We start from the raw sequence: 15,450 nt of genomic DNA, 5'->3' as shown, positions 1-15,450 counted from the left end.
CTGGTGGAATTTGGCCGTTAGAGATGATGCTTGTTATTGATTAGTCATGCCTGAAATGACCAGAAGGGGGAGCTCTGGACCACACAACCTCATTCTGAATCAAGCTAGCGAGGAAGCATCGCCTCTGAGCTTTATTACCCATCATAGAGGATGTTTTGGCTTTACTTTCTGTACAAAACGAGGAGGTGGAGATGTGCCGTCCATCTTTATATACAGTCAGTGTATTGTACAGGTTACAGATTTTGGTTTAGGTTCATCACAAGACAAAAACAACCCTGCAGGTAGAAAGTAGTCACAGTAAATATTTCTTCACACTGAATGTGTTTCTCTTCTTCCTGTTGCTCTCCCTCCTCTTCCTGCTGAGCCACTGTAAGCGAGCTCTGTCCGTTTTGTCCTGGCAGGCCGACAGGAACATCCGGTCGGGGAAAACCTCCTTCAGTTTGCTCAAGAAAAACAGCTCCAGGTTTCGACCGGCCTGAGCCACCTCTGAGTCCGGCTGCACCGGAAAGGGAAAGCAAATATCAGAAACCATTTTATAATTATTCATCCAGTGGAACTTTAAGTATAACTGAGTCTCTGGTGGCAGGACATGACATTAAAAGCATGCAGCGAAAGCCACAGTGGGATGTTTACTAGTATACTGCCCGTCTCTGCATGCAGCTCAAAGCAGCACTCTGCTGAGCCTTACAGAGCTGATTGAGCAGTCATTGACTCTTGTTAAACTTTGGAGGTATCACCTGAAGCTTTATGTCTTTTGGCAGGCGGACACAGCCTGATTGGCAGTCTCTACATAAATATAAAGAAATCAAAAGTGGGAATACGTTCCAGTTATATACATACATGTGGAACTTATTCCCTCAGGCTGTGAGCGCAGAGATGATTTGATTACAGCAGAAATTAGATTATATTATATTCTAATGACCTTATGACAAACTCACGTAGTTGAACGTAGCGCAGTTCTTCAACATCAGCAGCACGTCATCCACAAACTGCTCGGCGGCGAAGTAGTGCAGGGTGTTGCTCTTGTCCAGTTTCCTGCGGATCACCGACAGGTCGATGGGCCTCTTTATGATCTGGTAGTAGTTTCTGGCCTGGAGCGCATTCACAGAGGTTAGATCATCATTATTTAACGAGGGTTAACTGGAACATTTGACATGTACAGCACAGAAAGACAGGTATTTAGGTTAAAATAACTATTACATTCTGCCATCACTTCATTTCTGCCTTATGAGTTTAAAATGAGGACACTGGGGTCATACTTAAAGCTCCTTTGAGGAATTTTAACTGGATAAGAAACAGACTGAAATAAACAATAATGCCTCTTTATGAGCTACAAAAGCAAACAGGAACATTAGCAAAGCGACTGACAATTTCTATGTTGTAATTTTTTATGTCTGTTACTGCTGCAAGGGGGTAGGTGTCAGACCAGAAGACTTTAAGCAAAGTGTAAAGAATGTGTTTTACTTGAGAGGAACATTCAGGACAAGAGGGGCAAAGGGATAAAATATATAACTTTGTCCACAGAGCGCGCCAAATCTACTCAAAGAGAAAATTAGACACATGAGCTTTAATGATGCAAAAACCTTTTTTTTTACTGTTTAATTTACTGTAACTAGAAAAGGTCTGATAGATAAGACAGAAAGATTTTGATTAATTTTGCATTTATTTTGTTTGCACGTGGTCCTGAAAGACTTTTAGCTTATGTGGTATTTTTTTTTTATGTTTAAAGCTCCTGTGAGGGATTTTTAGCAGGTCATGAAACAGACTCAGAGTAACTATTGATGTCTCTTTTTGAGTTAAAAAAAGCAAACAAATCTGATATTTCACCACATATTCATGTACAGGACAAGATGAGCAAAGAGATAAGAGGTATCACTTTGTCCACAGGGGGCGCCAAAATCAGCTCAAAGGATCCTCTACGAGCTTTAATGATGTAAAACCTTTTTATTTTTTTTTATTTTTTTTACTGTTTAATTTGCTGTTACTAGAAAAGGTCTGATAGCTAAGACAGAAAGATAAAAAATAAAGTAATTTTGTGTTTGTTTTGTTTTGATGTGTTCCTTAAAGGCTTTTAGCTAATTTTGTATTTTTTCTATATTTAAAGCTCCTGTGAGGATTTTCTTAACAGGTCATGAAACAGATTTAAAGGTGACATATCACACTTTTTTCATCAATATATATTGGTCTAAGAGGTCCCCAAAACATGTCTTTAAAGTTTATGCTCAAAAAAACACTTTGAAATCAGATTTTGGTCTGCCTGAAAAGCCCTCTCCTTCAGTCCTCCTCAGAACACTCTGTTTTCCCTCTGACCACGCCCCCTCAGGAAGTGGGTGTGGCCTCGGCTCTCCAGCACGTTGATCTAATGTTTACATGTTGGCTGAATATACACGGCTGCTCAGAGATCACGTTACTTCAACCCTCTGAATCTGATCCAGAATCTGATCCTGACGGAGAGGCGCCTGTAGCAGGACCTTTCTGAAGGATTGGTCACAGATTTAGTGTTTCTTGTTGTTTTATTTGTCAGTATGTCGACGTGTGTCTTGGTACACAGCTACAGCTATGAACATGTAGCTATGTAGCTATGCTAACTAGCGCTAGCACTTATCCATGATAAATAAAAATCATCCACTAGATCTTCAAATCTGCAGACGTGGGGAGTAAAACCGACCTTTGTGTTTATTAAGACAGCCTACAACTAGCATGCCTCCCTCCTAAGCTCCTTGTTAGCACACATTTGTGCAGGTAATGAAAAACGGAGGAGGGGATTCAGTATTATTTTATACAGTCTATGGGCTGAACAAGCTCCGAGCTCTGACTCCGTGACAGACCGGATATTGTTGTTACGTAACAAAAACACGGAAGTCTGAAACGGCTCGTTTCACACACATTTACAGAAAGGTGGAGAAATCAGAACAGGGGCAGAATGGATTTTTTTCATTCTCGGGGGGTTTGTAGACATGCCAGGGACACATATTTCAGGTGAAGAACCATTAAAAAGTCAATTTTGCATGATATGTCACCTTTAAAATTAGTATTAATGTCTCTATTTGAGTGACAAAAGCCCACAAAACCCTCCAGAAAAAGATTGATTATTCCTATTTAGTGATACTTCGGCCAGAAAGTGCTGCCACAGGGTAGGCATCGGACAGCATGCTTAATTGTGTGCCACAAAAACATCCTTTTTTAACTTTTTTCCACAGCGAATATTCAGTGAGTGACACAAGATAAGCAAAGAGATGAGAGGTTAATATTTTGTCCACAGGGGGCGCCAAACTCAACACAAACCAGAACTTCCTAACAGAAGCTTTAACCTACATATTTTTAAAATCTGTCATTACTATTGAAACAAAGAAAATAACCAACAGTTCAGTTCTGTTCTTTTACAACGTGTTAATGATGTTGTAGGTCTTCCAATAAAAACAATGAAAAACAATGAAAAACAAAGTAGTACAATGATGTCATCCAACAGCGTTATGGGGTTGTTTTCATCCATGGTGAACAATCCTAACTGCAAAGGAAAAATCTATCTAATGGGACTGATGCATCTAACTTTATTCACTTTATGTTGATTCATGCTGTATGCAATTGAGGCTTAGTTCCTTTGTTTAATTCAACCTGATTCTACAGGACACAAATGATGTCCTGAAATGAATTTACCTTGAATTAAATTACAGATTTCACTGGATTTCAACATGGTTCATAACTTTTTTTGCATTTTACTACATTTCTAAATACAATATGATGCATGGATGTGACATACTACACCTTTACAGTATGGGGCTTTATGTAGTTCTGATTATTCATTGATATATGACACATAAAGTTTATCCCAGGTGTATGTATCTATAAGAAACATGTTATAAGGTGCAGGGTTTTTGGTGTAAATCTGTTGGACTGACCTGAGGGCTGACGGGTTCGTGGAACGGAGCGCTGAGTGTGTGACAGAAGAGCAGCAGAGTCAGCTTCTCACACCTCTGCACAGAAGCAAACACACAAAACATCAGTTCATCTTCTTTTGATATCAAAATCAAAGGTTATTATGATTCTAAAGACACAGCATTTTGTATTTTTTCACTGGTCACTTAGCATCTGATGAAGCCCAAAAGACAGTGAAGCATCAAACAGCTCACCCTCTGGTCCTCGTTAGACAGGGTGTATGGAGCTCTGTAGTGCGTGTCCTCACAGTCGTAGGTCTCCACAGCCTCCTGCTCTGTTCTGCAGAGTACGCACACCCAGTCCCCTCTGTAGGATGGAGGATCCAGTTATTTCAATGGTGACAATAAAAACAACAAGACAAGCAAAGCCTGAAAGTGTGTCCTGGCAGCACTTACAGAGGGAAGCTGATCAGCGCAGGTATGTGACAGCCCAGGTGGTAAACTTTAGGACAGCGGTCACAGCAGAGCAGATCTCCTCCGTTCAGACACACAGCACAGAAATCCTCACTCTCCATCTCCTCAGGTCCTGATCCAGGTCCAGGCTGCTGCATGGATGAGTCTGCTTCCTCCTGTGTGCAGCAAAGATCAGGTCTGTGATCGTCACTGACCTCCATTTGAACGACTTCACACTGTGCTTCAGATTCATCCTCCAGATCCTGCAGGGTCTGATCCTGCTCTGGCTCTGGCTCTGGCTCTGGCTCTGGCTCTGGCTCTGGCCCTGGCCCTGGCTCTGGATCTGGATCTAGCTCTATCACCAAGGTCTGATCTGGGTCTGGATCCAAATAAAACATCTCTGAATCTGTTTTAACATCCGGGTCCCACTCTTCAGATCCAGAGTCACACAGGATGTAAGGCTGGTCTGGATTAGATTCACAGTCAAAGCCTGAGTCCTGCTCTGGTTCCTCAGAGGGGGGGCTGTCAGGACAGTACGGCTCAGTCCAGGGAGTCGGAGTTGAGTCTGGATCTGGCTGAGGAGACACTTCGGTATCTTCTTCATTTTCACTGAATCCATTCTACAGGAAGAAACAAGGAGAGAACTCATCAAAGAGGGGTCTTAATAATCCTCCTCTCACGTGTCTTCTTTTCTTTTACCTGCTCAGGACGAGCTAGGACCGAGACCTCGTCCTCGATCCCGGCTTGTGTTCGGCATGGCAGTCGCACCAGAGACACCACAGGCTGCAGACATGCTAAGGTCACAGACTGGAGGTTCAGACGCTCCAAGATCACCACAGGTATGCTGGAACTTCCCAGAATCCTTTGGGCCTCTGGGTGAATCCTGCAGGAATATAAGAGGGCCTGTTGACTCATTGCGAATGGACGGTTTGTCTGCTTTCAATGGCACAAACAAGATATTTGTAGAAGTCCACGTGGGCCGTCCACATGCTGGAAATGTGTGTTGACAACTTTGTAAACAAGTCTATTACCTGGCTACTAAATTAAAATACAAACACGTTGTTAAACAACATTGATTGGTTGAAAGTGATCGCCACCGCTCATGGTTTAAGTTTCTTTGTAAAGATGGTTAACCTAAAGTTTCTCTCACCTGCTCCACTCCTTCATCATATTGATGGACAGGATCCAATATGCAAACATCCGTAGCCTGCCGTGTTAGCATGCTAACGGAAGCTAACGTATAAGCTGCATTGTTTTGATGCTAACAGAAGCTAACGGTTTTAACTCACATTACGGTCTATGGTGTCAACAAGCAGAAGCAAAAATGTGCCTGAACTCTTTACCTTAGATTTAATTTGACATGACGTGTGATCAGTTTGCCTCTGGTGTTACTCATGTTAGTGAAAGTTAATAACCGTTGTCAAGGGGTTTTGACCATAGACTGTAAAAATAATGGACGTAGTATCCGTGATGTCACCCATCTGATTCTGAAGCGCTGTTTTGAGGCCAATTGTCAGCGGCAGCCATATTGCTGCTGTCGAGCGATTGTGAAGTAAAGAGGCGGGCTTTGAGCCTCCTAGCCAACAGCTACAGTGTTCCCGCCTGTCAATCAAGTCAGCTGTGCCTCTCATTGAAAGACTTGTAATCTCAATATCTTCCCTGTACAGTGTGTGCCGATCGAGAAATGAGGTATCCAGACTACACTCGTTTTTGTCCCAGGCTGTAAACATGTTTATTTCTGCTGTAAAGATCGTCTTTTTTGAATGGGTGTGTATGTGGTTTCCGCTACTTCCGGAGCCAGCCTCAAGTGGATCCTTGATGAACTGCAGTTTTTAGCACTTCTGAATTGGACTCATATTTTTAGACCGGAGGTTGCAGCTTGGTTTTGACCAATCAGAATCATTAAGATCAGTAAGTTCTGTCTCTCTCGTTCCAGCTCTGCATTCAACGCTAACTTGACTGTCCAATCAGACTATTGATGGATGAGAAGTCTATTTCCTGATTTCTCAAACACATCCATCAAAAGTATTTTCACACTGTGTTCCTTGTCTCATCCTTTATTGTACCTTAATCTTCTTAATAGAGCTGCAACATCTTTTCCAGTTTGTCTTTGTCGTTTTTCTGGTGAAGGAGAGGCTTCTCTGATGTTTCTGTTGGACGACCCATTCAACTGTTTTTCCATCTCATGGGATCCAGAGCTGCAGAGCTATTTAAAATAATAACATTTGGAGTCATTGTTATCTCAGATATATGATTGAATTATTAAAAAATAACATATTTTTATGTCTCAAAGCAAAACATCTCAGTCCTTTCTTGTGATACTGCTCTGTTAAATAACAAAGTGTCTGTTACTAGTGCTACCTGGAGGCTTGGCCCCTCTGCTCTCGTTGCTCCATTTGAAGCGGTCTCAGATGAATCAGCCTCCAGTGCCCTCTTCACTCTACACCTGGATACCTGTGGAAACAGTGTGGCCCGCCTTTGGGGAAAGTTTCCATGACATCTGTAAGGCTGGTGTGCCATCTCCAGGAGATCTGGGCCTCGTGAGGTTAAAAAAAACACGGCAGAAAACACAGAAGAAGATGATGGTTTAAAACCTCCTGTGGGTTTGTGTTTGACAGCAAAACAGAAGAAGAAGAACAAACAGAAAACCACCAAGGAGTACACTTTGGAATTAACTTGACTGCTCATTTGTACGATAAAAATAGGAGCTCAACATGTTAGATTAATGATAGCACATGCAAAGAAACACTAAAACAGCTTACATTAATCAAGAATTGAGTGTAAATGTGACTGAGCCTTACCTCAATGCTCCTGTAAACGACGACAAACACGAAGTCTGCTTCAGAAAGCCAGGTGAGTGTGTCTCCAGGTGAGTGTGAGCAGAGCAGAGAAGAGAGAGATGAAGCTGTTTCATGTGTCCAGTATCAGGGGGAATCTTCATGATTTGATTGGTGGAGAGCTCAGCCCCCTGAACCATGTGATGCTGTTACCTGTCTTATGTGACCAGGTAATTCCAGGCTTCAAGGTAAAGGAAATATTGCAATGTTGTAGCATTAAATATGGAGTTAGGTGCATGCATTTGTTCACTGTTTGAGAGAAAACCACACTACAGGTTGCATAAAGTTCAATCAGATAAAAACTGAGTAGTACATTTTTGTCTCTTTTTCTCTTTGAGTTCACTCCCCTCTGTTTGAGTCTGACCAATGAAGAGTCACAGGCTGTAAAGTTGCTTTGAATAACAGACACTGTACATATGTAAATCCACCTGAACTCTGTCTGTGAAGTAGAAGCTGTCCCTGTTAAGTCTTCTATAACTTGGTTTGTGTGATCCAAACACTCAGTTGTAAAAGAATCAAACCCAACACTTCATCTGGTGCAAAGTAGTTTGTCTTAAAGCTTAAAAACAAGCATAAACTCTCTGTAAAGACTAACTCCAGGCTGAGCTGATGGGTTACTATCAAACTATCATTATCGTTTATATAAATCATCACTAAATTGGTGTTTACTCCAATAAACTGGATCACAGAGATGCAAACAAGTCTGATGATGCAGAAAATTTAGCATGCCCAACTGGTTTCCATCAAAGCTGACCTGGTTTCTGAAGATCATCATCATCAGATTGCCTACAATGGTTATCGTTACTTTCTATTGTTTAGTAATGCTGAACCGCAAAGTTATTTTTAAACATAATGTTGTTACACAAGCTAAAAATGCTCATTTGGAAAAACTGTAAATTTGTTCTGTACAGATAAATTATTAACAAAAATACAAAAAATTATACCCAACTTTTGTTTTCTGTATATTTAAGGCCGTTGTATGATAAACCCAAACGATTTTCTAATAGTTTTTAAAGTGATAATATATTTCAAGTTAATTTAATAATAAATAAGATTTTGTAAAGTGAGGAAATGAAACCTGAACTAACTGAGAGGTCATTGTTTTCTTGTTAAAGGCCAAATCTTGTATAACATCACCTCACAAGACTCACATGAAAAGTAAGAATTATTAATCACAGCAACAGCTTAATTTAGACTTTGAGATATGCTGCATGAATCTAGCTCTTTATTGTTACCTTACAACTTCACAGAGACATTTTACTGTGAAAATGTAAATAAGACTGAATTACACTGCTTTTATAGTGCAGTATTTTACTCTATTATTTTACTTTATTTTTTCATAGAAGTTTGAAGTTTTTTATTGTATTATTGTATCATGCATATAATCATATGCCCAGCCAGCATGGGCTTACAAGACACCATAAATTCATGCAATCCAGGGTATGAGCGCACAGCACGACCATTCATTGCAAGGACACTGAGGAAGAAAATTATAACAGAATAAAAAAATAGTAATGAAAATGAAAATACAAACTACTTAAAAAGACTACCTTGAAACAGAATGTAAAACCTCACCTTTTGTTTTTTGAGTCATAAACATATTTTTGTTCAGATTACTTATTTGATTGAGAAAATAAAAGATTTGCAACTTCTGTTGAAGACAAAGACCTATTTAGATCTACAATTCAGTTGGGTTAGAATAAATGATACATTTTTATCATGCAGAATACTGTGCAGCGTGCCTCTACTACAAATAATTCATTGTCTGAATACAAAGCTTAGAGCAACTTATTTGAAAAACATTAAAGCATTAACAAAAAAAAGACTATATTTTCTTCTATTCCAGGCTTTTAAGACAAAAATAGCGATTAATTTATTATATTATATTTAATGTATATATTTATTCATTTATTTTTGTTTCCTTATTTCTATTTATTTTTTCTATTTTGATACATTTTGTCACATAATATCATATTATCTATATTTCATTTATCCATTTTGATTTATTTATTTTATTTGTCTCTCTCTTTCTTTCTTTCTTTCTTTCTTTCTTTCTTTCTTTCTTTCTTTCTCTCTCTCTCTCTCTTTTCTTTCTCTCTCTCTTTCTTTCTTTCTCTCTCTTTCTTTCTTTTTTTCTTACTTTATTTCTTTCTCTCTCTCTTTCTTTATTTCTTTCTATCTCTCTTTCTTTCTCTCTTCTTTCTATCTTTCTTTCTTTCTCTCTTTCTTTCTTTCTTTATTTATTTCTTTATTTATTTCTCTCTCTTTCTTTATTTCTTTCTCTCTCTTTTTTTTCTTTCTTTCTTTCTCTCTTTCTTTCTTTCTTTCTTTATTTCTCTCTCTCTTTCTTTATTTCTTTCTCTCTCTTTCTTTCTTTCTTTCTTTCTCTCTCTCTCTCTTTTTTCTTTCTCTCTCTCTTTCTTTCTTTCTTTGTTTCTTTCTTTCTCTCTCTCTTTCTTTATTTCTTTCTTTCTCTCTTTCTTTCTTTTTTTCTTACTTTATTTCTTTCTCTCTCTCTTTCTTTATTTCTTTCTCTCTCTCTTTCTTTCTCTCTTCTTTCTCTCTTTCTTTCTTTCTCTCTTTCTTTCTTTCTTTCTTTATTTATTTATTTCTCTCTCTTTCTTTATTTCTTTCTCTCTCTTTTTTTTCTTTCTTTCTTTCTCTCTTTCTTTCTTTCTTTCTTTATTTCTTTCTCTCTCTCTTTCTTTATTTCTTTCTCTCTTTCTTTCTTTCTCTCTCTCTCTCTATTTTCTTTCTCTCTCTCTTTCTTTCTTTCTTTCTTTCTTTCTTTCTCTCTCTCTTTCTTTATTTCTTTCTTTCTCTCTTTCTTTCTTTTTTTCTTACTTTATTTCTTTCTCTCTCTCTTTCTTTATTTCTTTCTCTCTCTCTTTCTTTCTCTCTTTCTTTCTTTCTCTCTTTCTTTCTTTCTTTCTTTATTTATTTATTTCTCTCTCTCTTTCTTTATTTCTTTCTCTCTCTTTTTTTTCTTTCTTTCTTTCTCTCTTTCTTTCTTTCTTTCTTTCTTTCTTTCTCTCTCTCTTTCTTTATTTCTTTCTCTCTCTTTCTCTCTTTCTTTCTTTCTCTCTCTCTCTCTCTTTTTTCTTTCTCTCTCTTTCTTTCTTTCTTTCTTTCTTTATTTCTCTCTCTCTTTCTTTATTTCTTTCTTTCTCTCTTTCTTTCTTTTTTTCTTACTTTATTTCTTTCTCTCTCTCTTTCTTTATTTCTTTCTCTCTCTTTCTTTCTCTCTTCTTTCTCTCTTTCTTTCTCTCTTTCTTTCTTTCTTTCTTTCTCTCTCTCTCTTTCTTTATTTCTTTCTCTCTCTTTTTTTTTTTCTTTCTTTCTTTCTTTCTTTCTCTCTTTCTTTATTTCTTTCTGTACTCTCTCATATTCACTTATTTTCCCCATCACTTGGCGTCGCTGTGGATTCCTCAGCGCTGTCACTGTGAACCAAATCTCGCACAAAACCGCGAGACTTCTAAATCCCGATCCTCTTTCAACTAGCCTCCAAGATGGTAGGTGCTATCACGTATCCCTGTGCTTTAAAATTGGGTGTAATCTGTGTCCATCCGTGTTCAAATACACTCCAAACTATCATACGATTACGGCTTGTAGTTTATCAAACTCATATAGTCACTATTCGGGAGTTTTTGACGTGAATTGCTGTTAATGTGGGTATTTATAAGCGGTTAAGTGTGAGAGTCCGGCTCTGATGGGCCCATGGCTCAAACAGCAGAGGAGGCAGATACTTGATTTAACCGCGTATACAAACTCAAGTTGTTTTAATGCATGTGGCACCCTTAGATAAGACTTAATTGTACATTACCTTAAGTTTAATGTCTTTATTGTTCCTTCTTCTGCAATGTCTGCCGGCAAACACAGTTAAGCTAGCATTAGCATCTGAGGATGTAAGGCAGCATGAACTCTGAAGCCTGCTGTATTACTTTATTATAAGAAGTAATTCTTTAAAAGTACCAGATTCAGTGGAAAATCATACCTCACCTGTTAATATTAATGTAGCTGTCCTTAAATCTTTACTACAGGGACAGTTGACTGAGTTAGCATGCAGCTAGCAGCTAGCTCCATCTGCAACCATAGCTTTGAAGCCATTCTAACAAACATGAATCTTCTGTTTACAGCCCACCAGGTTGACCAAGACGAGGAAGCTCCGTGGACATGTCAGCCATGGACATGGTCGCATCGGTGAGTTAATGTACCTGCCTTACAGGTGGATTCAGTAGATGAGTAGTAATAAGTCACTCTGTCATACACGTACTGGTTTAACATGTGTTTCTCCACTCCTCAGGTAAGCACAGGAAGCATCCTGGAGGTCGTGGTAATGCTGGTGGTATGCATCACCACAGGATCAACTTCGATAAATAGTAAGTTGTGTGAGGCATGAAGATGAGATTCAGGTTTGGACTCTGATTTATAGTATATGCACATTCCTGTTGACCATAGTTCTAATTCATGCAACGCCAAGTTTTAGTTTGTTGTCATGATGGGAAATAGCTTTCAATGATTTGTTTATAGGCGTTAATATCTGCATGTCAATCCAAAGTAACCTGATCTGCATCATTATGAACAATGTATTCTTAGAGATGATTTTCTAGAGTGTGGGAATTTATTTAGAGCAGTGATTTTTCAACCACTGTACCGTGGAACACTAGTGTGCTGTGACAGATCGTCAGGTGTGCTGTGGGACATTATCAAATTTCACTTAATTAGTCCAAAATAATATTATTTATTTACTGCAAATAATTTGCCATGTAGTGCATCTGTGCCTGCAGAGTAGTGACTAATAGAGTAATTCAATACTTGTCCATGTACTGACCTGTGCTACCCACCCACTGGGTGGCAACAAAGCAGACTTATGACCTTGTTAATTTAAGACAATAGAATTAATGATGCGTGCGAGAGGTGTATGTGACAAGACGTAGGTGTACAACGGCGATGGATAAATATTCAAAGGAAAAATGAAAACTCCAAACAGGGCCCTTGACAAAATTCTAACCTGGATGAAGAGTGTAATATGGGCGGCAGAAAAGGCAACTTTCATGAGAAAAACTACATCTGTGTCTGAGAGAGTTCTCAAAGATAGGTACTTAGTAGCTGAACTCGTAGCCAAATCAAAAAAGACACACACTTTGGCAGAGACATTAATACTACCTGCAAAAGCCATTGTAAATTAGATGCTTTGCCCTGACACAGTTAAAGAAGTAGCCAAAGTCCCTCTCTTAGATGAATAGATTCATAAATTGAGAGACTAAATGTGTCACTTTGGAACACTTTTGGTTCTTCGTGGTGTGACTCAGGATTTTTTAATGTAAGAAATGTACCTTGGCTCAAAAAAGGTTGAAAAACACTGGTTTAGAGTATAGTACATTATTCAAATGAAGGCACCGTAGAGATGTGATAACTTTAAAACAGGATATTTTAACTCCTGACTCTCACGACAAAAGATATCAGTGAGCGATTACAAAGAAAAATGCAGAGATATGATTTTATATTGGATATTTTTCGCTCTTTAACTCCACGTAATATGGTGTTGGGTGATATCCGTTGGTTGATTCTCACTAAGTCATCTAGATCAGTGGTTCCCAACCTTTTTAGCCCGCGACCCCCAAAATAAAGGTGCAAAAGACATGCGACCCCCACTGTCCTTCAAAGTGATTTAATGTGCTTCATTAACTGGTCTGCAGAAAATGATTCTACCTATATGAGCATGTCTGCTTTTCCTGTGCTGTTATGAATTAATCTACTGCTACTGATGCTTTTGATAATTAACTGTTCACTAACCCTAAACTTAGGAGTCATCTGACAAAAAGAAAGGCAGAAAACTCATGACATTTTCTATTCTCAAGGTTTTTTCATGTTTAGCTTCTATTTTTGTCCATATTTTTTTACAATAATGAGTAAAATTGACTGTTTTTAGATAACTTTAAAAAAAAAAAACATTCTGTAAGACATCTCACGGCCCCCCATTTGTGTCTTGCGACCCCCAAGGGTTCCCAACCCACACTTTGGGAACCCCTGATCTAGATAATCCTGAGCAGTTGAATGCTGCATACTGTCTTTGTAGCATCCATGTTGTTTCTCTATTAAAGCTTATCAACACAGAAAAGCTGACTTACTATTCAGGAGCATCAAGGTGCAAAGAAACATAGAGACTAGAGTCTCATCTTGACACAAACCCATTGTCTCGATGTGCTAGAGTCCTCTTAGAGTGAAGACTGGTCCTATTCACCGACTGGCTCTTTGTAGGGCAGTCACCCACATGGGCAGTTACAGACCGTTACACCTCCATCTTACTATGTTGTTTAAAAGTTTCTAAAATTAAGACCTAAAATGTTTATCCAAGGTTTGTTTGAACACAGTGCAATGACGCAACTCAAACACATGTATAGAATAATGACAGTTTAATATATAATTTCTCATCCATGTGCTCAGTGTTATTTTTCTGTACAACTTGCAAAACTTAAAGGGGGCATTCAAATTGTTTTCAGGCTTCTGTATTGAAAAGTGTCTGATCTGCATCTAGAATAAGTGCCAATGTCTTGTTCTTGTTAGCTACTAAACACAGTCAAATATTCCACTCGGGGTCTTGGTTCTCATTCTTTTATATCATTCCTAAATTCCCGCACTGGATTAACTTTCATCCGTCCCCTCTGTCGTGTCTCCTCAGCCATCCTGGGTACTTCGGAAAGGTGGGAATGAGACATTACCATCTGAAGAGGAACACAACCCACTGCCCCACCATCAACCTGGACAAGCTGTGGACGCTGGTGAGCGAGCAGACCAGGCTGAACTACGGCAAGAAGCCAGAGGGACCCGCACCCATCATCGATGCAGTGCGCGCTGTAAGTATTGAAATGTTTTGTCCTTGCACATTGCTCTAACACACAGTGACGAAACAGAGTTGGCTTTAAGACTGAAGACTGAGGCCTGGACAAAGCATGCTGATGTTTTCATCATCTGCCTTTTGCAGGAGTGTAATACTTCTCTTAGTGCAGACATTATTGGTGTTGCTCAAAGGCTGCAAATACAGGAAGTGACAGTTTACACAGGTTTGTCAGCTCAAAGGTCTTAGCCTTGTGTCCATTATCTTGTGTCTAATCCAAAAGTTTAGGTGTTAGCTGCAGGTTCTTCAGCCATTTGTCAGCTGCTAAATCCAGTCAAGGCAGTCATGTTATTCAGAATCTGTTTGTCAGTGTTTAAACTCTTGGACGCCTTTAGTTTTCACCAAGGCAACTGTAGAATTGGAATTTGTTCTTCTCTGTTTTGGTCTTCAAGTCCTAAATTGGATTTTTAAAAGTGTGCATAAAACCTGCTGCAATTTTACAGCATGAACTCACGTCCAGAGGCTTCATGGCAAACATGAATAAGTTAAATTCATCCACATTTGTGTTTGTTAAACTTTAAAGACAGGACTCATTATTCCACGGGACTTAAAGGTGCCCATCTTTTATATCTAGTGTTGTCTTTATCTTGAGACCTTGTGGTGGCAGATAAAACTGCATTTTGATAAGATAGCTTTGTGGCTGCTACAGATGTGTCTTGTTTTATGACTGTAGATGGTCAATTGATGTTTTTTTGTTCATCAGTCTTTCTGTGATGGATCCCAAGTGTGTTTGTTTTGTAGTGTAATTAGTTTTTAAACTATAGAATGCACAAAAACAGACATTATGTCAAAGTTTTACACATTCACAAACTCCACAGTTCTACCTTGATAGAGACAGAACTAGGATTATATTTCCCCAGACTGCAGTAGTCATTTTTATTATCAGTAAAGTTGGCAGCAAGCATATAACAATAAGTCTGAAGGAGCATTTCTAAACTTAATGGTGCTGAATGCACCTGGTATGAGTTAATAGATATAATATAATGATAGGAAAAATGAAATGTTTAGTTTTTCATTTCACAGCTTTACTGGATGCTTGATTGAAATTCTTGGACTGTTGTTCACCTTTTTTCCCTTTGCTTTCTTATGTGGAGAAACAATAGCATTATTTCTGCAGCTGTAATTAATGATCATCTGGTTGCACCACTAATGTTTCTGTGTGTCTCTTTTCTTCAGGGCTACTACAAAGTTCTGGGCAAAGGCAAACTGCCCAAGCAGCCCGTGATCGTCAAGGCCAAGTTCTTCAGCCGACGGGCCGAGGAGAAGATCAAGGCAGTGGGAGGAGCCTGTGTGCTGATGGCATAACGCTCTTGACAGTGTCTTTTTGGAAAAAATAAAATGTATAAATGGGAACTTTGTCATGTCTGACTTACATACTTGCCTTTTT

The 15,450-nt window shown here is 38.8% G+C and overlaps 2 protein-coding genes, 1 long non-coding RNA gene and 1 other non-coding gene across 4 annotated transcripts; 2 read left to right on the top strand and 2 right to left on the bottom strand.

Moving 5' to 3' along the window:
- Positions 1-190: 190 nt before the first annotated feature.
- Positions 191-5,258, bottom strand: LOC117814626 (transcription intermediary factor 1-beta-like). Its single transcript, XM_034686080.1, has 6 exons — positions 5,028-5,258; positions 4,332-4,948; positions 4,131-4,242; positions 3,900-3,974; positions 939-1,091; positions 191-496 (listed from the first exon to the last, which is right to left on the bottom strand). The coding sequence occupies exons 1-6, from the start codon at positions 5,241-5,243 to the stop codon at positions 293-295; spliced, it is 1,377 nt and encodes a 458-aa protein (XP_034541971.1). The 5' UTR covers positions 5,244-5,258; the 3' UTR covers positions 191-292.
- Positions 5,259-6,399: 1,141 nt separating this feature from the next.
- Positions 6,400-11,545, bottom strand: LOC117814628. Its single transcript, XR_004631602.1, has 4 exons — positions 11,165-11,545; positions 7,130-7,346; positions 6,690-6,865; positions 6,400-6,534 (listed from the first exon to the last, which is right to left on the bottom strand). It is a non-coding gene; the product is annotated as an uncharacterized LOC117814628 (long non-coding RNA).
- rpl27a (ribosomal protein L27a) lies at positions 10,621-15,416 on the top strand. Its single transcript, XM_034686081.1, has 5 exons — positions 10,621-10,677; positions 11,302-11,365; positions 11,469-11,544; positions 13,848-14,022; positions 15,240-15,416. The coding sequence occupies exons 1-5, from the start codon at positions 10,675-10,677 to the stop codon at positions 15,366-15,368; spliced, it is 447 nt and encodes a 148-aa protein (XP_034541972.1). The 5' UTR covers positions 10,621-10,674; the 3' UTR covers positions 15,369-15,416.
- LOC117815153 lies at positions 13,326-13,455 on the top strand. The gene has a single exon (XR_004631731.1). It is a non-coding gene; the product is annotated as a small nucleolar RNA SNORA3/SNORA45 family (small nucleolar RNA).
- Positions 15,417-15,450: the final 34 nt, after the last annotated feature.

The sequence above is a fragment of the Notolabrus celidotus genome, chromosome 6, assembly GCF_009762535.1.
Source record: "Notolabrus celidotus isolate fNotCel1 chromosome 6, fNotCel1.pri, whole genome shotgun sequence".
In the NCBI taxonomy this organism is placed as follows: domain Eukaryota; kingdom Metazoa; phylum Chordata; class Actinopteri; order Labriformes; family Labridae; genus Notolabrus; species Notolabrus celidotus.
Note: the sequence above shows the minus strand (reverse complement) of the source record. Positions and strands in the feature narration are given on the sequence as shown.